Source organism: Lissotriton helveticus, chromosome 2_1 (assembly GCF_964261635.1).
Source record: "Lissotriton helveticus chromosome 2_1, aLisHel1.1, whole genome shotgun sequence".
Classification (NCBI taxonomy): domain Eukaryota; kingdom Metazoa; phylum Chordata; class Amphibia; order Caudata; family Salamandridae; genus Lissotriton; species Lissotriton helveticus.
The window spans coordinates 1,255,799,604-1,255,823,062 of record NC_136059.1 but is presented as its reverse complement, the minus strand read 5'-3'; the positions used below and the strand labels follow the sequence as shown (position 1 = coordinate 1,255,823,062).

The 23,459-nt window shown below is 49.3% G+C and overlaps 1 protein-coding gene across 1 annotated transcript in view; it reads left to right on the top strand.

Annotated features, from left to right (window-relative positions):
- The window catches only part of EIF4E (eukaryotic translation initiation factor 4E), a 262,801-nt gene extending 241,031 nt beyond the window's left edge, over positions 1 to 21,770 (top strand). The window contains exon 7 of the mRNA XM_078676211.1: positions 20,424 to 21,770. Within this exon, the coding sequence (XP_078532337.1) occupies positions 20,424 to 20,538 (115 nt within the window). The 3' untranslated portion in view covers positions 20,539 to 21,770. The remainder of the gene's footprint in view (positions 1 to 20,423) is intronic.
- Positions 21,771 to 23,459: the final 1,689 nt, after the last annotated feature.

The following is a 23,459-nucleotide window of genomic DNA, read 5'->3' as shown; positions in this document are numbered from 1 at the left end:
AGGCGTGCAGGTGCGGGGTCCCAGGCTCGTCAGCCAACTGCTCAAGGGAGCTTTAACATTACAAATGGGGGTGGGGTCGCACACTACTCACACACCGGCCGTATCGCCCCTAAGGACTATGGTTAATGTAGTTACGTGTTCCGCGATGCATCTTCTTTCGATTCTCTGTTATCTTCGCTGTCTTCGCCATCCCTGGACACGTGTTTCGGGGTATCATCCCTCGTCAGCAGGGATAGGCCTTGTTCTGGGGTTGCCGGTGGCTGCCAAATATCTGCTAGGTTTAGTACCACTCGGGCGCGCAGGTGCGGGGTCCCAGGCTCGTCAGCCAACTGCTCAAGGGAGCTTTAACATTACAAATGGGGGTGGGGTCGCACACTACTCTCACACCGGCGGTATCGCCCCTAAGGACTATGGTTAATGTAGTTACGTGTTCCGCGATGCATCTTCTTTCGATTCTCTGCTGTCTTCGCCATCCCTGGACACGTGTTTCGGGGTATCACCCCTCGTCAGCAGGGATAGGCCGTGTTCTGGGGTTGCCGGTGGCTGCCAAATATCTGCCAGGTTTAGTACCACTCAGGCGCGTAGGTGCGGGGTCCCAGGCTCGTCAGCCAACTGCTCAAGGGAGCTTTAACATTACAAATGGGGGTGGGGTCGCACACTACTCGCACACCGGCGGTATTGCCCCTAAGGACTATGGTTAATGTAGTTTTGCAGCATGAATCTTTCTGGATTCACTATGCTGTGCATATTCCGCAATCTGGTGGTTGGGTCCGGAATCGTAGTCTTTTTTTTTTTTTTTTTTTTTTTTTTTTGTCGGAGCCCAGGTGGGCGTCAACGTCCCACCATTTGGTGTCCCTTCGGTGACGGCGTGCTTCCGGCGGAAGCTACCACCCTTGGGCGCCATCTTCAGATTCTTTTTTCCGCCGTTGGGTCTGGATCGTCGCGTGAAGCTCCAGAAGTTTTGGAGGAGAAAAGGAGGAAATACAGCACCTCTTCAAGACCTGAGAAGATCGAGAGAAGAGGACCATTAGAGAAGAGACGACGAAGAAAGGAGAGAGCTTCGAAATCTTCGACATCCCTGGAGGAATGCGCACACAGGGGGCCCCCTGAGCGCAGGGATGTACAAGATGCCCTTTAAATTCTGCAAGAACTGCCACCACAAGTTCGCACAGAAGGTCCAGCACCCGGTCTGCAACCTCTGCCTGCCAATAGACCACGAGAGCAGAGACTGCAACGCCTGCTCCTTCTTCAAGCCGAAGACACTCCGAGTTCGAGAAAGACAGAGGGCAGCTCACCACACGATGCAGGGCAAGGGCCAATCCCCGACACTTTATGAACTTGGCCTCTCCACCGACGACGAGGACAACATCGCCGAAGGCCCAGATGACTTCACGGTCGCTGAGACCGATAATAAAACGCCTGATAAGGTAGGAGAGTCTACGACCCCGAAAACTCCCACAGGGCCTCGAAAGCCAGAGGCAGACTCCCGAAAGTCTGAGCCCAGAGCCTCGAAAGGAGCACCGGCGCCGAAAAAATTGACGACCGAAGCTGCATCCTCCGAAAAAGAGCCCAGCGGATCTTCCGAGGACTACCGGAGGCCGAAGACCAGCAAAAAGCAAAGGTCATCGAAGCAAGCCCTCGAAAGAAAAGGAGCCGAAGAAAGTTTCGACGTCTACGACGCCGCCGAAAAGAGCGGCCGAAACGCTCGACGAAGAGCAGGCCGCAGGAATGCAGAGAAAGAGAAGAAGGCTCGAAGCCGAAATGGAGAACATCCTTCAGAGAAAGAAAGACTTTGATGAAAAAATGAGAAGTTACAAGATCCCCTCGAAGCCGGCACCGACCGTCGCTGAGGCACAGGAGCTCGAGGAGTTCGACGTCGAAGAAACGCCGAAAACGCCGGAACCCTCGGAGCACGAAGAGGAGGAAGACCTCTACTACACAGAAGGGGATTACGGGGAGCAGCAGTCAAGCTATGGCTCAGGTTCCTCGACGGCCCAAGACCAGGGATGGCAGGACATCGAGGCTGAAAACCCGGAGGAGGCGGTGGAAACATACCCCTCGAGGCCTTCGCCACCGGATGACATTGGGGCATACAATAAGGTGGTCAGAAAGGCGGCAGCAGCTTATGGAGTTATGCTGGAAGAGGAGAAGCCAAAAGCAGACTTCCTGCTCGAGACATTGCTCCCCATACAGACAAGAAGCCAGTTCTTGCCCATGCTCAAGAGTATCACAGACCAGGGGAAGGAAGCCTTCAAGGACCCGGCTACATGCAGATCAGTAACGCCGAGGACGGAGAAGAAGTACAAATTCTCCTCCCAAGACCCAGCTTACATCAAGGGATCCGTCACAGCAGATTCAATAATCGCTGCAACGGCCAGGAAAAGGGCAAACGTCCCAACAACGTCTGGACCTCCACCTGACGAAGAAAGCAGGAGGATGGATCTAACTGGCTGGAAGATTGAGAGGAACGCCGCAACGCACTGGCGGATGGCGAACTCTAACGCCCTCCTAAATAGACATCAATACCAGCACTGGGATGAGATGGGACAGTTGCTCAAGCACCTCCCGGAACAATACCGTGAGAGGGCATCACACCTCGTGGAAGAGGGGAAGAACATCGCCAACTCGTGCCTGAAGACAGCCTTGGATGGGGCAGAAACATCCAGCAGACTGATGGCTATAGGCATCACTGAGAGAAGGCAAGCCTGGCTCAGGATCTCAGGCTTCAAGGCTGAGGTTCAGAACAACATCCTGAACACACCCTTCAACGGAGAAACACTATTCGGAGCCCAAGTTGATGAGAAGCTCACCCAACTGAAGAAGGACAACGAGACGGTAAGGTCCATGGGGGCCCTGCAGTTCAGGGGGATGAGAAGGGGCACTCCTACACGGAGGCCGAACGGCAGAGGTGGAAGTCAGCGAGGAGATTCTCACCAGAGTTTCCACCAGGGGCAACAGAGTGACAACCAAGGCCACCAGGGCCAGCAGAGGCAAAGCTGGAACTACCAAGGCAGGGGCCAGTCCTTTCGGTCAAGAGGAAATGGACGGGGCCAGAGAAGGAGAGGCAGTGAACAACCCCCCTCTAAGTGACTTCACACGGTAGAAGGTGCTCCCCCACCCAAACCCTCCGGGGGAGGAGCACGGAAAAACTTAGAGGAGAGGGCTACACGGACAAGACACAAAGGAACATGTGACGCCGGTAGGAGAAGATTGAGATTATTACTCCAGGAGTGGGAAAAAAATAACAGACAAGTGGATACTCAATATTATGCAGTTTGGATACTGCATAGAGTTGGAAAAGAGACCACCAAACAGAAAACCAAAGAAAAGACAGCACTCGGGAAGAGAGCTGCAACCACTGCAATAGGAAGCTCAAGAACGGAACAAGGGAGTGTACTCAAACTACTTCCTGGTGCCAAAAGTGGACGAAAGTCTAAGACCCATCCTGGACCTACGGTTCCTAAACAAATCGGTCAAAACTCAATAATTTAAAATGACGTCCCTACAAGAGGTCATCCCACAGATAAAGGCCGGGGACTTCTTGTCCACCATAGACCTAAAAGATGCGTACCTGAACATCCCCATGAACAGGCAGCACAAGCACATGCTAAGGTTCACAGTAAACAAGGATCACTACCAATTCACGACCCTGGCATTCGGCCTAAAGTCCGCACCAAGGGTGTTCACCAAATGCCTCGCGGCAGTGGCCACACATCTAAGGAGAAAGGGGATACATGCGTACCCCTACCTCGACGACTGGCTAGTAAAGGCACGCTGTTACAGGACATGCAAAGATCATGCAGAACAGGTGACAAGAACGCTAGCAAGCCTGGGTTTCTCCATACACTGGGGCAAATGCTCGATGGAACCAGAGCAAGTGAAGATCTTCCTGGGAGCCCAGATCGACACCGTCCAATGCAGGGTCTTACCGAGCGAAAAGAGAACGATCAGCCTACTGAGGGAGAAACGTCACTACCAGAAGGAGCGAGCTCTGACAGTGAGGACTGTGAGCAAGATCTTGGAGATGATGGCATCATGCATACACCTGGTCCCCAATGTACGCCTACAAACGAGACCACTCCAAGAGTGGCTGCAACAGCAATGGTCACAAGCTACAGGAAGTTGGGAGGATCTAGTGGTTGTAACGCACAGGGTGCAGGAAGAGATAAGGTGGTGGACCAAGGAGAGAATAACAGAAGGGAAACCTCTAACACCACCGGACCCAACAGTGACCATCACCACAGACGCATCCCAGAAGGGGTGGGGTGCACACATGAACAAGCTCAGAGTGAGGGGTCTGTGGAGCCCTACAGATGCAGTCAGGCACATCAATTACCTGGAACTGAAAACTGTGTTGCTAGCCCTCAAGGCTTTTCAGAAACACCTGTACAACCAGAAGGTGCTAATACTAACAGACAACACCACAACGATGTTTTACATAAACAAACAAGGGGGAACTCAATCGTTCCCTTTGTCAAGCTTGGCACAGGAGATCTGGAAATGGGCTATACCACTAAAAAATAGACCTGCTAGCCATTCACCTGCCAGGGAAGGACAATGTAGAAGCGGATTGGCTCAGCAGGCAGACTTCAGCGTCCGACGAGTGGGAACTCAACAGTCAGGAAACAGAGACTATTCAGGAAATGGGGCACGCCAACAATAGACCTGTTTGCAACACGCCGGAATGCAAAATGCCAATACTTTCCATCCAGGCAACCAGAGGCACTGTCCCAGGGGAATGCCCTATGGATAAGCTGGTCAAAAACATTTGCCTACGCTTTTCCCCCGATACCACTGATCCCCAGGGTTCTCAACAAATGCATGAAGAGCAACATGACGCTCATCCTGGTGGCACCACAATGGGCCAGACAGACCTGGTATTCTCAGATAATGGAGATGGCGCAGGGGCCACCCCACAAGTTCTCAAAAAGAAGAGACCTACTCTCCATGGAAAACGGAGAAGTTCTACAACTAGAGCCGGAGAGCCTCAACCTCTCAGCCTGGCTCCTGAGGACTTAGAATTCGCACACCTAAAACTAACAGAGAGCACCCTGCGGGTGCTGCGAGAGGCAAGAAGGCCCAGCACACGCAAGTGCTATGGGGAAAAATGGAAAAGATTCACTCAATGGTGTCGCAAGAAACAACTCCATAGGAAACTGACCAAGGAATCCACGGTGCTAAGGTACCTCACGCACCTAATTAAGGCTAAGCTAAGCTCATCCTCGCTGAGGGTGCACCTGGCAGCGATTGTGGCATACACAAGAGGAGAAACAGGGAGAAGCTTCTTTACATCCCAAGTCGTAAAAAGATTCCTAGAAGGGGCTAAAAGAATAGCGCCGCCAAAGAGAATGCCGCCACCGGCCTGGAACCTAAATGTGGTACTGACGGAGCTCATGAAAGCACCTTTCGAACCCATCCACAAAGCATCACTGCAAATGTTAACGATGATGACGGCCTTTCTGGTAGCAATCTCCTCGCTACGAAGGGTGAGCGAACTGCAGGCACTCGCACTGCAGGAACCCTACATCCAGATACACAGTGACAGTTCAAGTTCAAGTTCAAGCATTTGTATAGCGCACTACTCACCCAGAGGGTCTCAAGGCGCTTGGGAAGGGGGTTGTTATTTGTCGAACAGCCATGTTTTAAGTTCTTTTCTGAAGGCGATGTGGTTTTGAGTAAGGCGGAGGTGAGTGGGGAGTGAGTTCCAGGTCTTGGCAGCCAGGAATGAGAATGATCTGCCACCCATGGTGGATCTTCGGATGCGCGGGACAGCGGCGAGGGCTTGAATGGACGATCTTAGTTGGCGGGTGGGTTTGTAGAATGACAGTCGAGTGTTGAGGCATTCGGGTCCTAGATTGTGGAGGGCTTTGTGTGCGTGGGTGAGAAGGCGGAAAGTAATTCTTTTGTTGACGGGAAGCCAGTGAAGGGCTTTTAAGTGTCCTGAGATGTGATCTTGGCGAGGGACGTCTAATATGAGTCTCGCTGATGCGTTTTGGATGCGTTGGAGTTTTTTCTGTAATTTTGCTGTGATTCCGGCGTAGAGGGTGTTTCCATAATCCAGTCTACTCGTGACCAGTGCGTGGGTGACAGTCTTTCTAGTCTCGAGGGGGATCCAGCGGAAGATCTTTTTGAGAATGCGAAGTACGTTGAAGCAGGAGGATGAGACTGCGTTGACTTGTCTGGACATCGAGAGAGAGGAGTCTAGGATGAAGCCAAGGTTACGTGCATGGTCTGTGGGTGCTGTGCCCAGAGCGGAAGGCCACCAAGAGTCGTCCCAGGCAGTGGGGGAAGATCCTAGGATGAGCACCTCCGTTTTGTCTGAGTTGAGCTTTAGGCGGCTATGATTCATCCATTCGGCTACGTCTTTCATGCCTTCGTGAAGATTCGTTTTGGCGGTGTTGGAGTCTTTGGTGAGGGAAAGGATAAGCTGGGTGTCGTCGGCGTAAGAGATGATGTTAAGGTTGTGTTGGCGCGCGATAGAAGCGAGTGGACTCATGTAAATGTTGAAGAGGGTGGGACTGAGAGAAGATCCTTGTGGTACGCCACAGATGACTTCGGTGGCTTCAGAGTTGAAAGGGGGAAGTCGGACTCTTTGGGTTCTCCCAGCGAGGAATGAGGTGATCCAGATCAAGGCTTTTCCTTGTATTCCAATGTTGCTGAGGCGTTGTATAAGGGTACTGTGGCAGACTGTGTCGAAAGCGGCTGAAAGGTCGAGTAGAATGAGGGCCACTGTTTCACCGTTGTCCAGTAGAGTTCGGATGTCGTCAGTAGCTGCAATTAGGGCAGTTTCGGTGCTGTGTTTGGCTCTAAATCCGGATTGGGATGGGTCTAGGGAGTTGTTGGATTCAAGGAAGGCGGCGAGCTGGCTGTTGACGGCTTTCTCGTGACTTTGGCCGGGAATGGGAGGAGGGAGATGGGCCGGTAATTTTTAAGTTCAGAGGGGTCTGCTGTGGGTTTCTTCAGGAGGGCGCTGAGTTCGGCGTGTTTCCAGCTTTCTGGAAAGGTGGCTGAGTTGAATGAGCAGTTGATGACATCACAGAGATGGGGTGCGATGATGGAGTCTGCTTTGTTGAAGATGTGGTGGGGGCAGGGATCAGTTGGCGAGCCAGAGTGGATTGAGTTCATTAGGCGGATGGTTTCTTCAGTTGTGATTGGGTTCCAGGCACTAAGGGTGTTAGTTGGTGGGGTTGTATCTGAGGGGGGTGGGGAGGGATGAACGCTGTGAGTGTTCTTAAAGCTGTTGTGGATGTCGGCAATTTTGTTGTAGAAGAAGGAGGATAACGCGTTGCAGAGGTCTTGGGAAGGAGTAATGTCGTTGGATGCTGCGGTGGGGTTGGTGAATTCTTTAACGATGTTGAAGAGTTCCTTGCTGTTGTGGGAGTTGTTGTCGAGGCGATCCTTGAATGCTGATTTCTTGGCGGATCGGATCAGTTGGTGGTGTATTCGGGTGGCTGCCTTAAGTGTGGCCATGTTGTCTATGGTCTGGATTTTTCTCCATGTTTTCTCCAAGGTGCGGCATAGCTTCTTGGATTTTTTAATGTCATCGTTGAACCAGGGAGCCTTTTTGTTGGTTGAATTGATCTGGTGTTTTTTCAGGGGTGCTAATTCGTCAGCACTGTGGGTGATCCATTGCTTGAGATTGGTGGCTGCTGCTTGGTTTGGGTCCAATGAGAGGGTGGAAGGGTTTCGATTGAGTGATGAGAGGAGTTGGTCGGCGGTGATTTTATTCCAGTTTCTCCGAGGAACGGGTTGTGGGCGGTTGTGGTTTAGGGTGGATTTGTAGCTGAAGTTAACACAGCTGTGGTCAGTCCAGTGGAGGGCTGTGGTGTAATTGAAGGAGATGTGCTTGCTGGAGGTGAAGATGGGGTCGAGCGTGTGTCCGGCTGCGAGTTGTTTGAGTCCGAGATTGGCCAAGTTGTCCAGAAGCAAGGTGGTGTTGCTGTCGTGTTTGTTTTCAAGGTGGTAGTTGAAGTCGCCTAAAAGAATGTAGTTATCGGAGGCGAGGGCATGTGGGCTGACGAAGTCCGTGATGTCATCGTTGAATTGGGTGCGGGTGCCTGGGGGCCTGTAGATGAGGGTGCCTCGAAGTGTGGTCCTAGGGTCTGTGTGGATTTGAAAGTGGAGATGTTCTGTGGATGTAAGATTATCATCGGTGCTGGTCGTGATTTTGATGGTGTTCTTATGGACGATGGCGATGCCTCCTCCTGTTTGGTTGGTGCGATCTTTACGGGTAATCTTGTATCCGTCCGGTATGGCTATGGCGATGTCGGGTGCTGATGATGTGTTCATCCATGTTTCTGTAAGGAAGGCGATGTCAGGTGAAGCAGTGTCGAGTAGGTCCCAGAGTTCCGTAGCGTGTCTGTGGACCGATCGGGTGTTGATTAGGATGCACTTCAGGTTGTTAGCGTCGGGGCGGTGTGTGGCGGAGGAGTGTTTGGTGATGGTCCTGGAGCAATTGAACTTGCAGGAGAGGCAGGTGAATGGACCATGGGTACGTCCTGGGGTGGCTAAGCAGCATTGTGGTGTGCGTCCGGTGTTGAGGGCGAGGAGGGACGCGGCATCATATGTGATTGTAGTGGACTGGATGCGGCGGGGGCCAGGGGGTCTGGCGCTGGGCGCGGTCCAGGCGCGGGCGGGCGTAGACGGGCTTACCTTTGGCGCACCTTTGGCGCGCATGGGGCGCGATCGCTGCGCGGATAGGCATCTGTCATATGTGGATAGTGGGTGGGGAGGGGCGATGGAGGGTCAGCTGGGAGGCGGGAGCGAGGCTGAGAGGACGGGGCTCCGGATCACAATAACAACAAGATGGCCGCAAAAACAAATCGGGAACAGGAATGGGCACACAGACAAAAGTGGGATCTGTAAGCACTCTCACAACAAAGCGCTACGATTTTCAATGTATACAAGCGAGCAATGCTTGATTAGGATCAAGGCTATGAGCGCTAGACAATGAGCCTGAGCCAGCGCATAACATTCAGCAGTTAAAATGAAGCACTCGATAAATTTTTACAAATGTAGCGCTATGACAAGCAGTCTTCTCACAGTGTAGCGCTATGGCAAGTAGCAGCTGGCGGGCACAATTGCAAAGCAAGAAAGCAGTGGATGCAGCCAACAATACCACAGAGTCGTGATGAGAACAGACCCACACTTCATGCCAAAGGTGGTGTCAAGGTTCCATATGAATCGGAGTATTCAGATCCCTAGCTTCTTCCAAAACCCCACTACAAGCGCTGAGAGGTCGCTCCACACCCTAGACGCAAGAAGGGCTGTGATGCACTACATTGAAAGAACGAAGGATCACAGGAAAACAAAACAGTTCTTCGTATCCTTCGCAAACAGTTACATGGGCAAACCAGTGACTAAAAACACCATAGCTCGATGGATCGCACAGACAATACAATTCTGCCACAAACAAGCTGGCCAGGAGCTAACAGGAGGGGCGGAGGGGCACAGGCCCACTCCACCAGGAAGAAAGGAGCAACAATTGCTTTTCTGGCCAACACACCAATTCAGGACATATGCCTGGCGGCAACATGGGCTTCAGTGCACACTTTCACTAAGCACTATTGCGTGGATGTACAGATGAACAAAGAAGCACAAGTAGGACAAAAGGTGCTTCAACATATATTCAACAACCAACGCTCATCTTCCACCCAACCGCCACAAAAGTAACGAAAACCGGTTCAAAATCTATGCACAGCATAGGGAATCCAGAAAGATTCACGCTGCAAAACGAATAGTTTCTTACCTGTCGGTGTAGTTTTGCAGCTTGAAGATCTTTCTGGATTCACTAGCGAACCCACCCGCCTCCGCCAGAAAGATGAGGCTGGAGAAGAGGGTGGAAATTCATAGGAAAGAAAGCAAGTTGAAGCTTACAAGATACGTGGAAAGAATTACGTTGAACAAACGATTAACAAACATAGCCATGGATTCACTACAGAGACAAAAAAAAAAACCAGAAAAAAGAATACGAAGATGGCGCCCAAGGGTGGTAGCTTCCGCCGGAAGCACGCCGACGTCACCGAAGGGACACCAAATGGTGGGACGTCGACGCCCACCTGGGCTACGACAAAAAAAAAAAGAGAAAAAAGACTACGATTCCGGACCCAACCACCAGATTGCGGAATATGCACAGCATAGTGAATCCAGAAAGATCTTCAAGCTGCAAAACTACACCGACAGGTAAGAAACTATTCGTTACGTGTTCCGCGATGCATCTTCTTTCGATTCTCTGCTATCTTCGCTGTCTTCGCCATCCCTGGACACGTGTTTCGGGGTATCACTCCTAGTCAGCAGGGGTAGGCCGTGTTCTGCGCGCCTGAGTGGTACTAAACCTGGCAGATATTTGGCAGCCACCGGCAACCCCAGAACACGGCCTATCCCTGCTGACGAGGGGTGATACCCCGAAACACGTGTCCAGGGATGGCGAAGATAGATAGCAGAGAATCGAAAGAAGATGCAGGTCACTGGGACTGAAGAGTTCAAAACTTATGGACAGTTGGACTTCTACTGTGGTCTTAAATAATGAAGCAATTGATTTTTCAGTTTTTTTTTTTTTTTTTTTTTTTTTTTCTTATTAAAAACTTTTATTGAGCAATCAGGCAAAAATTACAGAGATGGGCCTACAACCACACGGGCTGGCCGCTAATTCGCAAGCACAATATATGAAGTAAACAATCAGTTCCGTGGCCGGGCACAAATCACAGATTAATAATTGCTCAAAGCATAGGACAGGACACAACAATTTTCTGTATTAAACATTAAAATAACGAACTCCAAACAAGGCGAATGCAGCAATCAAGTCAGCCCAGACGGCAGAGGGGAGGGCCACTAATCAGGAAGACAAAAGTAAATCAATGAGACACGGCAAGGCCGGGGGGGGGGGGGGACAGCGGGGAGGACAGGAAAATCCTAAAACAGAATGAAAAATTTCGGGAACGTCAGCCTAGGGAGACAGGGTAACATCGGACGCATCAACCAAGGGAGGGGTACAAATTTCTCCACGATATGCATTCCACTGACCCCAAATTTTCGTCCACGCCCTGGGTCTGCCCCTAGCAACATAGACGGTCTTCTCTCGGAACATGGACCAGTCCATGTTATCCTCCCACACCGAAACGTCTGGAGGCCTGGATGCGCCCCAGAGTTGCGCAATGTCCCGCTTCGCGACCATGTACCCCAAGGTCGCCCATCTGGTCTGGGCCACAGAATAATCGGTGGGTTCCCACACGTTCAACAGGCATCGTCGGGCCTCAGGCCGCAGGGTAACACCAGTCACAACAGTCATCACCGCAAGCACATCAATCCAGTAGGCTGCTACCACCGGGCACTCCCAAAGTATATGCAGAAATGTAGCACTCATCCCACAACCACGCTTACATAAGCCATCTGGGGAAAAACCCATTACAACCAGACGCGGACCAGTTACATACACCCGGTGGAGGATCTTAAGTTGCACCAAACGAAGACGGGCGGGAATGGCGACCTCTTTTGGAGAGGAGAGTGCGGACTGCCATTCCTCGTCATCTAATTCGTCACCGACCCACATCTCCCTAAGTCGGAGCAATAAGTCAGCGCGATTATTAATCAATTTCTTGTAAATAAGGGAGATAGTGCTATCGGGCAGGTGTCCATCTAGTACGCGATCCTCAAGGGGGGAGGACTCCGGCAAGGTCACATCCGGAGTCAGAACTGAGGCCAGGGCATGCCGGACCTGCAGATACCGAAAGAACTCTCTATCACTCAAGTCGTATTCCGCCTTAAGGGCCTGGAAAGACTTCACGCTACCCTGCACACAGACATCGCCCACCTTACATATCCCAATCATATCCCAGCGTTCAAAACCCTTAGTAGACCAGAGGCACCCCAAACGTTCAGAAGCATAAAGCGGAGTCGCCATTGTCAGTCGATTCTCCCATCCCAAACTAACATTCGCGGCGCGCCACACATTGACTGCGATCCTGGACGGGCCCACAAGATGGCGCCCGGCCGATCTAGAATAAAGCGCTCTATTAAAGTCCCCTCCCGGCAGCTGGAGTCTATCCATCTCAAAGGCCGGATCTCGACCCGGGGAATACATCGCGTGGTTGATGGCAGACAACTGGGCAGCCCAGTAATATCTCTTGATGTCGGGGAGCGCCATGCCCCCGTCATACCAAGGGATGGTAAGTTTCGCAAGGGCGATACGTGGATGCCCGTCCCAGATCAGTTGTCTTTGAAGACTCTCGATCTCTCGGAAATAGGTAGCGGGAATGTCGTCATAAGAATTTTGAAGCGCGTAGAGGAACCGCGGCAAGGACATCATTTTAAAAAGGGCCGCCCTGCTCAGAGGAGAGAGGGGTAGCTTACGCCAACGGGCCACATCTAGTCGCAGTCTAAGAAGCGGGGGGAGGAGATTACGCTCGAACCGGAGTGAGGAGTCCAGCGTAATAAAAATCCCCAAATACTTGAAGCCAGACTGGACTACCTGGATAGGAAATCTGTCCGGCAATGGGGGCAAAACACCCGAAAGAACGTACACACAGGACTTAGCCCAATTAATAACTAGGCCCGAGTTAGCACCAAACGAGGTAAGAACGTCAAATAAGACATTTAAAGATTTGCGCAGGAAAGTAAGATATAGGAGAATGTCATCCGCGTAAAGTGAGACGCGGTCCTCAAAATCCGGTGACCAACGGATCCCTTTGAGCGAAGGCTCCCATCGAAGCCACGCAGCTAACGGTTCCAGGGCAAGCGCGAAAAGCAACGGAGATAGGGGGCAACCCTGACGGGTCCCCCTACCAAGACAGAAGGGGACAGAAACTCTACCGTTCACCACTACCTGCGCTAAGGGTTCGGCGTACAACAACTTCACCCAACCAATAAACTCAGGTCCAAAACCAAATTTTTCAAGAGCTGCCCAAAGATAGGGCCACTCTGCCGTGTCAAAGGCCATCGAGGCGTCCAACGAAGCCAAAATGGCCGGCTCCGTCAGAAGCCCCGCCCTCGCAACAGCACCGTGGACACGACGTAGGTTAAGAGCCGTGTTGCGATGTGGGATAAATCCGGATTGATCCGGATGAACCAAGCCACTAATGACCTTCAAGAGGCGGGTCGCCAGGAGCTTAGCTAGGACCTTGGGCTCAACATTTAACAGGGAAATGGGCCTATAGGACGAACAAAGGTCCCGTGGTTTACCATCCTTGGGAATTACGACTATCGTAGCCAGACGCTGATCATACGGGAGAATACCCCGTTCCCGGGATTCCAAAAACATGGCACGAAGATAGGGCGCCACCCTGTCAGGACGTAGCTTGTACAGTTCAATTGGCAACCCATTCGGGCCTAAAGCTTTGCCCGAACGGAGTGAGCGAATGGCAGTCGCTATCTCGTCCGTAGTAAAAGGGGACTCCAAAGAAACACGGTCTAAATCGGAAACACTGGGCAAAGCTATATCGCGCAACAAAAGGCGAGAGTCAGCAACATCCCGTCCAGACACAGGGGTATAAACCACACGAAAATACTCCGCAAAACATTCAACTATTCCAACCGGGTCCGTCACTCTCGCACCCGTCGAAGACTGAATCACAGGCACCACACGATTCGCCCTCTCTTTCTTATCCAACCATGCCAATAATTTACCCGCTTTGTCCCCCACATCATACAAACGACCCTGTTGCTCCCGGAACATCAGTTTAGCCGCATCCGTGACCAAAGACTTATAAGCAAATTGTTTCAGACCCAGGGCGTGGAGTTTATCAGATGTAACATCCGATTCCAGGTCAGCCTCCCTCTCAGCAATCTCCCTCTCAAGGTCCACCACCTCCCGATTTCTCGCCTTCTTGGATTCAGCAATAAGAGAGAGGGCCTGCCCACGAATCACTGTCTTAAAGGCCTCCCACAGGTATACCGCTGAGGAGACGGACCCCTCGTTGTCTAAAAAGTAATCGTCCAAAGACTTAGTCAAAAGGCTGCGGGTCTCGGGGGAGGCAAGGTACCACGGGTTGATAGGAGCCACCCGCCACCACCCCCATCACCCCCATCTCAAAACAAAGCCAGAGCGGAGAGTGATCGGAGATGCCCCGGGGGAGGTGTCTAATCTCACGTACCGCCGGCGACTGGGCCGCGGGCATCAGGAAATAGTCCAGTCTAGACAGACTCCCATGGGCCCCAGAGTGGAAAGTATATTGAAGCTGAGTAGGATGCATAAGCCTCCAGCAATCCACCAAGCCAAACGTATCCAGAAACCCACCTAGACACTGTTGGGCCCAAGGAGTATCCCTAGGGGGGTGACGATCGTGTAGACCGGAGAACACAGAATTAAAGTCACCTGCAATGAAGAGAGTACTAACAGGGAGGTTTAACAACACACGGCCCAAATCGGAAAAGGTAGAAGTCTGTAGGCCGGGAGGCACATATACAGCAAATAGGGAGAGGGTACGACCCTCATAACGACCCACGAGGACAGCATAACGCCCCCGATCATTAAGTATCACATCATCAATAGCCAGGGGGAGGGAAGCCCTAACAAGGATACCCACCCCCCTGGAACCCGTGGTAAACCCCGAATGTGCGGCGAGGCGATAGCCCCACCTATTCATTGCACGACAAGTATTGCCCACCAAATGAGTCTCCTGTAGAAAAACAATATCTGGAGACAAACGTCGTAGACATCGCAACACCACACCCCGCTTAATACGATCCCCCAGACCATTAACATTCCACGAAATAAACCTCAACCCGTTACCCCCATCCCACACAGCAACGCCGAAACCCCTCTCCAATGAGCATGACATAAAAAACAGCAGTAGCAAGATAGAATCGCCTTGAGAACATAACACACAAACATCGAACTTCCCATCCACCCACCCCCCAACAATCAAGAAAACACCCCCCACCCTGCACCCCTGCAAAATGCTGAAAAGCCACCCCAACATGCAGTGTGCCTGTCGCCCAAGAACCCCCATTCTACAGAAAGACCCCGGAGGAGGAAAGGCCCTGGGCCACCCGCCACCCCGAGCAAGACAGATAACGAGGAGGACACACAAACAGTAGAGGCACTTAGGCATAGAATCCCAGAAGAAATTACTCTATACGAGGGCCCAGGCGTAGAGGAATTGTTCAGCTCTCCACACCACCCTCAGCACCACCCGGGTGGGCGGCGGACTCAGTCGCAGGAGGTCGGTCAGGCAGAGAGTCCAGCCAGTCATTCACAGAATCAGGCCGATCAAAGAAAAAGGTTCGGTCATTGTACTCAACCCGCAGCCTGGTCGGAAAAAGCATAGCGTAGCGTAATCCCATGTCCCGGAGACGTTTCTTAACACCACGGAAGCCCATACGTTGTTTCTGGACCTGTTGAGAAAAGTCCGGATAAAAGTTCACCGTGGCGTTCTCAAAGGCCACCGGGCCCTTCACACGTGAAGCTTGCAGGATAGCGTCCCGATCCCTATAATGGAAGAGTTTCGCAACAATAGGCCTCGGCGGGGCGCCTGGCTTACCCTGGCCCCCCCGGGACACGATGGGCACGCTCCACAGCGAAAAATTTACTCAGTCCAGACGGAGAGAGGTAGTTCTGGATCAGGTCTTCAACCAGGAGATCAACCGAGTGAGGTTCTGGATTCTCCGGAACGCCAACCACGCGCACATTACAGCGACGTGCTCTGTTCTCAAAGTCCTCCAAGCGCCGGGTCATGAAATCGTTCACCCTACGGAGATTGCCAATCTCCGTCTGTATCTCCGAGACGTCTGCCGTGAGGCTGGATGACTTGAGATCCAATGACTTCACCTTCTCATTGGTTTTAGCTAGGTCGGCCCGGATCAAGTTCACATCAATGGCCACGGTGTCGATTTTGTGGGCCAAAGCTTCATATTGTTGGCCTATCGTCTCCTTCATGCCAGAAATGGCGCCCATGATGTCTTGCAAGGACGGCTCCGTTGACGCGTCCATAATGTGGTCAGCCGCACTTGGGCCGGGCAGGGCGGCTCCGGGGGACCCCTTCGAATGGGTGTAACGGTCCATAACGTTAGATTGAACCGGGCCCCCACGCAGGGACGTCTTGGTCTTCCGTGTCTCTCGGTCCCCTCTGCCCGCCATGATGGAAACTGCGTCACCAGGAGATTTACCCGGCTCGATGGAATGGCCACAGGAAAGTAGGGCGTCGGGACCAAAACGCAGCTGCAAGGGTACCACCAGGATAGAACCAGCCAGATAGGAGAATAGGCCAGCCAAAGGCCCGACAGCCGTCTCGTGCCCCGGACCCAGCCCAGGCCCGACTCCCCTGCCAGTTGTCTCAGCCTGAGGCAGAATCGAAACCGAAACCTAGAGGGGGACCCACAAGTCCAAACCCCCTGCCGCTGTTGTTCAACTCCAAGACGGCCACAGAGCCTCACCCAGTCCCGGGCGTACCTCGAGGGCGGAGCCCGAAAGTTCGAATCACTGTAACTCCGGCGCCCCGGGTCCAAATCAAATTCCAAAAGTTCCAGGAAGATCAGCCCAGCGTCCTCTACACAAATCCTCGTGAAGAGTCAGGATATGTTCAGGATATCATGCCGGGAGTGGCGGGGGTCCGGAGAGCGCTGTGCTCACGCGGCCATCTCGGATGCCCGCCAAGCTCCTCCCTCGATTTTTCAGTTTTTAATTGTACGTTTTAATTAACTGAACAATGTTAATCATTCAGCTAAGGAACAAGACTGTGGTATGCTTTCGATACAAAGGAAGAATAAGCACGTTTTCTGCCTCATCACTTGCTAGGGTCACCATCGGAAGGTAGCAGAACTGTTAAGATTAAGAAATGTAAGATTATCCTACATTTCCCAGCTGTCTCCAGAAGAGCAGGAGTCGTCGCCACAAGGTCAAGCATATGGAGTAGCTAAAATGTGGGATGCAACAACACTGTGTAGGGGTCTACCGTCCAGCATGCTGCTATTTCTAAACAATGTCTGCTTCTGCTATTACTAAACAATGTCAGACAACAGCTGCAACCATGCTTGTACCGCTGCACCTGCTATGATTTCGATATATCCCTTCCTTGTTTGTGCATACATTACTGGTTTACAACGTATTAGGCAAATTAAGGCTAGCATCTTTGGGAAGGAAGGATATGCAATGTAAAAATAAATGTCAAATTAGAAGTACAATTTCAGGTTTGACCTAGAACATGAAGAAAAAAGGTTTACTGGCACTGCTAGCATTTTTGCCTTGGATAAATCCTGTCTGATCCGCATGAATGAAGTCCACTACTTCACCATCACATGAGAATTAGCCTACGTGAGACCTTGGAACAGGCAAACAATAAAAAGGATACTTTACACATGAGCACTATACTTGTCTTCCTTATTGACCTTAGCAATAAGCCTTTAGAAAATGTTTAAACAAAGCAAGACACTTTGGAGGTGTCTGTTTTACTAGGGTACAGTGGTATTATCATTACTAGCACAAAAAGGGAAAATGGTAGAAAACTATTGGCTGATCCCAGAAACTATGCCCTCGATCTGCTTAAGGCAACTGAGTACACTGTACAGCAACTGAACGATAAGTCTCCCCCTCCCCCCCCGAAATCCCTCCCCCACATGGACGCATAGCCCCACCCTAACAATTGTCTATTTTAACTTCCACCATTTTTCCTCCATGGCCCATTTACAAAAGGAATTTAGCTGGTGAAGACCCCAATAATGTAGCTCGACAAGGCAGAAATATGGCAGCATCAAACTGACTGCCTCATGTGAGAAAGTACCTCTTTTGACATGGTTAGCCCCCACATTCTGCCTCGTATTGAGGGGGTTTCGATTGTAGTGCACAAGGATCCCTGTTAACCAGGCCCAGTGTGCAAATGCTTCTTCCCCAAAACAAATCCACAATTGGTACTTCTGCCCCATGTAAGTCCCTAGCAAGTAGTACCCTCTGTACCCAGGGGCCTGGAAGCTTAAGAGGGTCCTCTGGGACCCCTCACTAGGACCATGCCACTGCCCTTGCAGCTTGTATGCCCCTGTGAGGTGAAAAACTACAAAGTCGACATGGCACCCTGTCTGGGTGCCATGCCAGCCAGCACTGCCTGAAGGTATAGTTAAGTTACCCCTCTTCCAGGCCTTACAGCCCTATGGCAGGGTGCGCTATACCACAGACGAGGGCATTTCAGCATGAGTAGATATGCCCCTATAATACTTAATTCAGTTCTTAAATACTGTAAGTGCCAGGGAAGCCGAAAGGAGTACGTGGGCTGGAAACTCGACAACTCGAAGTCCCAACACCATGATGGCTTCACTGAAACCAGGAGTGCTTGGTACCAAACAGCTCATTGTAATAAATCCACACTGATGCCAGTGTGAAATTTATTAAACCATGTTCTCAGAGGGCACCTCCGAGGTAGGCGCCCCTTGAAAACCTACCAACCCTGATGTGGTCACTGACTGGCTTTAGGTAGCCTGCCACACACAGACTCGTTTCTGAACCCCTGGGTGGAGCGCTTCTGTTATCTGGGACCAGAAACAATGCACATCCTGGGCAGAGGTGCCAAACCTTCTCCCCAGGATAGGCCCAGTGCTCAATAGGAAAGATTCAAAGTCCTGCTGCCTTTGTAATGCGACCCCCAGCCTCTGCTGCTGGCAGGAGATGGCAGCACCCGCTTACCCTCACCCCCCTCCCACTTTGGGTGAGAACACGTAGGAAGGCTAGGAGGTGTGCCCACATTTGCCAACTCCACCCCTCAGGTGGGGGAGGCCAAGTTAATCACACTTTTCAGTCCCACCAATCTTGAAGTTGTGGGGAATCTTCCAATCAGGGCTAGGTCTATGCCCACTCCCACAGGAGGGTGGGATAATAGGTGTAATCACCCCAGGTAAAATGGCCATTAGCCTTACCTGCTACTCCCCTAAAACGCCCCCTAAATTTAGATGTTATGTGGCTCCCACAGACATGGAAACTAGTTACCTGTGACCTAAGATCAAAGAATAAGATGGCGTGCATCGAAGCCTGAAGGCGACTACTGACTTGGCCACAGCCCTACCGGCCTGTCTTCAGCTTCCAAGACCCTCCCCTGCAGTCAGCGACTTACAGAAAACAGAGGAAGACTGCTTGAACTTTGAAAAAGACCAGAAATCCTGAGGACAGTGGTCTGTCCTTAAGAACCCAACACAAAGGACTCCGGTGCCCTGCTGATCTGTGAGTTCTACCCATTCTGCACCCGACACCTCCAGCCCATGTCAAGGTGGACCACTAACTCAGAACAGGTTCCCCAGCGATCCTGACATCGAGTAAAGTGTTGGCTGACCCCTCCTGGCCTCCACGCCGCTGCCTATAGCCTGAGTCTCCCCCTGACAGTGACTGGCTCCAATAAGAAGACTCTGTCTAAAGGCACCCGAAGCCCTTGGGCCTTGATGAGCTGACTCAACGGTGCCCCTAAGACTCCCTACATCTCTACTTCCCTCTGCTGTCGGTCTCCCTCCTGCAACCTCCGGTGCGATGCCTACTACCTGTTTTTCGAAAACAAAGTCTCCATTGAGAAGCATTGGCGGCCAATGCTGACTTACACCCTGCACAGGGAGTCTCTGTGCCTCTGGTGATGTATGTTTGGTGTCGCTTTGTGGCCCACCCCCTGTGCTGGTCCTAACCTCCAAAGCTTGGCCCCTGCAACCGATTTACCTACCTACAAGCAGTGTGGCTTCGAGCACCCCTAGTTTCTATTGAAACGCATTGGGCTGATTTTGACACCTACATCCATCCACCTCTTTGCTGCTGATGGTGCAGTTTTGGTACTCACTGACCCTTGCCCCTTGCTGATCTTTGGTCCCTAAGACTGGAACTGTAAGTTGCGTACTTAGCTATATAACTGCATTATTGTTTTCCTCCATAGGATAACATTAAAATGTTGAGAAATTACACTGTCGATTTTTGAAAGTAAAACATATTTTTATATAAAAACGTACTTGCATTATTGCGAAGATCTTGGTCTTCAAATAAAACGTGAACAAAGCTATGTTCTTTTTTAAATTGGTGTGGATCTCCTTTTTGAGTCGTGTCCATTATTGATCAATGTTGTGCAATAACGGTCTTACACTCCTCTGTATTAGGCCTAAGACTGCTCGCATACACTACTACTAGTCGAGCACTTTGGGTTTTACCTTGAGCCTCGTACACATTTGGGGAACCCCTGGACGTGTGGGTTCAAGAGGTGCTGTGTTTCTTGTAGTCATATACTCTTCTCCAGAGTGTACCCATGACCTCTCAGTGAAGCTCTCATCTTCAGCCAGGAATCCTAGATTCATTCTGGAGTAAAAAAAAAAAAGCCTCAATGAGCTGCTATGTAAGACCTTTAATTTTAGCAGCTACAGATTTAAATGAGATTTTTATTTTTATTTTGTAACACGTATGACTTGCTTGTATAGCTGTCAATTTCTTTGTTCCTTGTGTTTCTGAATACAGGGTTTGTTTTTTGTCTCCCATTTCTTAGGAGGGTTTACAAGGAAAGATTAGGACTTGCCCCAAAGATGGTTCTTGGTTATCAGTCCCATGCAGACACAGCGACAAAGAGCGGCTCCACCACTAAGAATAGGTTTGTTGTTTGAGAAGACACCATCCAAGTGTTCTTTCATAGGAGACTGCGTCAAGCAATCGAGATTTGGGAGCTGAACCAAAGCCTCTTCAAAAGCAGAGTGGACTGCATTTAAATTTGATTTCCATCTAAATGTTGCTAAGATTTGTGACAAGTCTTTTTCGCATTTGTCTCGTACTTCTGTGTTCAGAATTCATTTGCCCCCCTTTGGTAGAGTAACCATTTTCCAATCAAAACATTTCAGCACTAAACCACCTTCTGCCCTCCCAGAATCCTTGGCCATGGTAATGGTCTGGCGAGAATCGTGCATAGCTTTCGCAGACCATGTATTTATCCAAACTATTCAGAAAAGAAATTGCATTTCCATCCCCCACAAGAACATGGCAAATGTTGTGCATTTCCATTGTATGACGTAGTATATTTTGCTGATTTCGTAGGCGGAGGATTAAAATGCATTTAAACTTTTCTAGCGATTCATGTTTTTTGTTTTTACTTATAACAGCATTGTTTTTGCTGTAATCTGTGCTGATGTTGGCTGCTAGGTTTAATTTATTTGTTTCCCTTTTGATAAACATTAGTGATACTGATTTGTGTATTTTTTTTTTTTTTTAAAGAAAACTCTTGTAACATTGGTGAAGGATCTGGGAATAACATAAAGGGTTAAATAAACATTTTATTTTGTGCGTTACCTAGTAATTTTTCTTTTTTTGTAAACTCTTACAACAAAGCTTTGCTACAAGTTTATGCATTTGAGTAAAATCAGTGATCTGTTTTTCCGTGTGATTCCTTAAACATTTGATTTTTGTTAATGTAACAAAACATTCCTTACTAGAAATAGTATGTTTTTGTATCTTATGCCGTATTTTAACACATTGTATTACTTAGAATATAATTTGCTTTGGTTAAAAGATGGCTGAAGTAGAGAAGCAGTCCAATTCATATTAAGACAGTGTATAAAACTGTAAATAAAATGTGTACAGTGAATTGTCTTTTAGACAACTAGAATTGTCGTTTTATTTCTCTAGCCTCAAACAGGTATTTGTAATTTCTGTGGTAATGGGAGTCTCTATGCGGACTTCTTTCCACTTTTTAAATAGGCATTCTAGTTTTAAGTTTGAACAATTCAGTTAACTTCACTAGTTTTAAAACTGTCCAGTATAAAGACATGTAGAATTAATTTAAGAACTTTAATGTTTTGCTTCTGTAGCTAGTTTAAATTCTTAGAAGTAAATAGTGTTATCAGTACTCATCTGGGTTTCGTTGTTTTTTTCACTGTCCTATGCAGAGGCTGTACATTGATTGTATAGTGTTGTTGCCACTCATTGATATTCCTGCATGCTTGGAATAAATACACAAAACTAAAGTCAGTTCTATTTATAAAACAAAAAAAGAAAAGAAAAAATTGAGCAGTTAAGTAATTCGAAGATGTAAAAATATGCCTTTTTTATTTATTTAAATGCCTGCAGCTATTACCTGCAGTATATGTATACGTTTATTCCACAAGACTGAGTACTACTACATTTTATGTGATTTGCCAAATGATTGCCAAATTATAAAGTTTGTTACATATATTTGCACTATTGTGGTGAAAACATTGACTCCTTTCGCTCTGTTTTGAAAAATCGTCATGTCGAAGTATGCAACTGTGTCTATTTATGGATTTAGTTGAACAAATCCTGGTAATCACTGCTCCATGGTTACTAGATCACCTTTTCGGTATTTATGGAGTGATCCCAATGTCAAACTTAAACCTGGGTTTTAAATCTTTTATTCAATATTCTGCTATGATTTAAGCATCACAATTGGTTTGCACAAAAGACTGCTCCATGTATTTGTTTTGGGTCCTATTCCTTGTGTAGTTTGGATAAAAACCTTGTCTTGAAGTTCATGATCCCATATGTACTTTTCCAATGGTTCTGAAAATTGTCTGGATGCTAGTCTCTCAGTAGTATGTGCTGCAAAATATATTCAAATTATCATTGTTTAGTTGGCAATGTCACCATATGTCTATTTAATGTTTCCTAGGGTGTTCTAACCAGTGACATAGATGGGGTCTAGGTTTAAGGAAAAATGTAAGAAATTCCCATCTGTTTTTTACCTTTTCACTAAAACTGTTCTCTAGTTTTATTCTGCAGTTTAGTTTCATTTGTGCTAATCGCAAAGCAGAGTTTATACGCCTATACAGAGCATATTTGGTACATGCTCATTAACTCAGCAGAAGTATTTGGGCTTAGAATCGGTGTGATTAAAACCTGCAATTATTTAGCGACCAACTCCATCAAGAAAAGTCTTCGCTTATTGCCCGTAATAATTTCATGGGACTTAAATCGGCTTGTAAATTATATGGTGTGCAACAAAAAAAGCAACTGGTTGTTAAAGTAGCTATTCTTCATGAAAACAGAGGGCTTAGGATTTTATCTACAATAATATAAACACTTTCTGGATGAATGACTCATGTTCGAGGCATATGAGCTGCAGAATTCATACTTGTGCATAGATCGCCATCTGGTGTTGGGCTCGGATGGTTGCATCTTGTTGTCTTGGAAGAAGTCTTTAGTAGTCACGAGATGGGTGACTCCTCCCTTGGACAATAGTGCACATGGGCATCGACTCCATCCTCGGATTGTTTTTTTCCGCCATCGGGTTCGGATGTGTCTTGCCGTGTTCCAAACCTTTTTCGACGCGCAACTTATCACTCTCTACGGTATTCTTTCATTTGCGTGCCTTTTGACGCGCACACTCCCAAATCCTCGATTCCGGTCGTCGACGCGGGCTGCTGGGCCTACGGCTAGTGGAAAGGACTCAATTTAAAAAATGCCCCCAGTGTGGAGCTAGACTTCCACACAGTGAATTTCACACGGTCTGCAACCTTTGTCTATCACCAGAGCACAAAGAAAAGGATTGCCAAGCCTGCGCCTCTTTTCGATCCAAGAA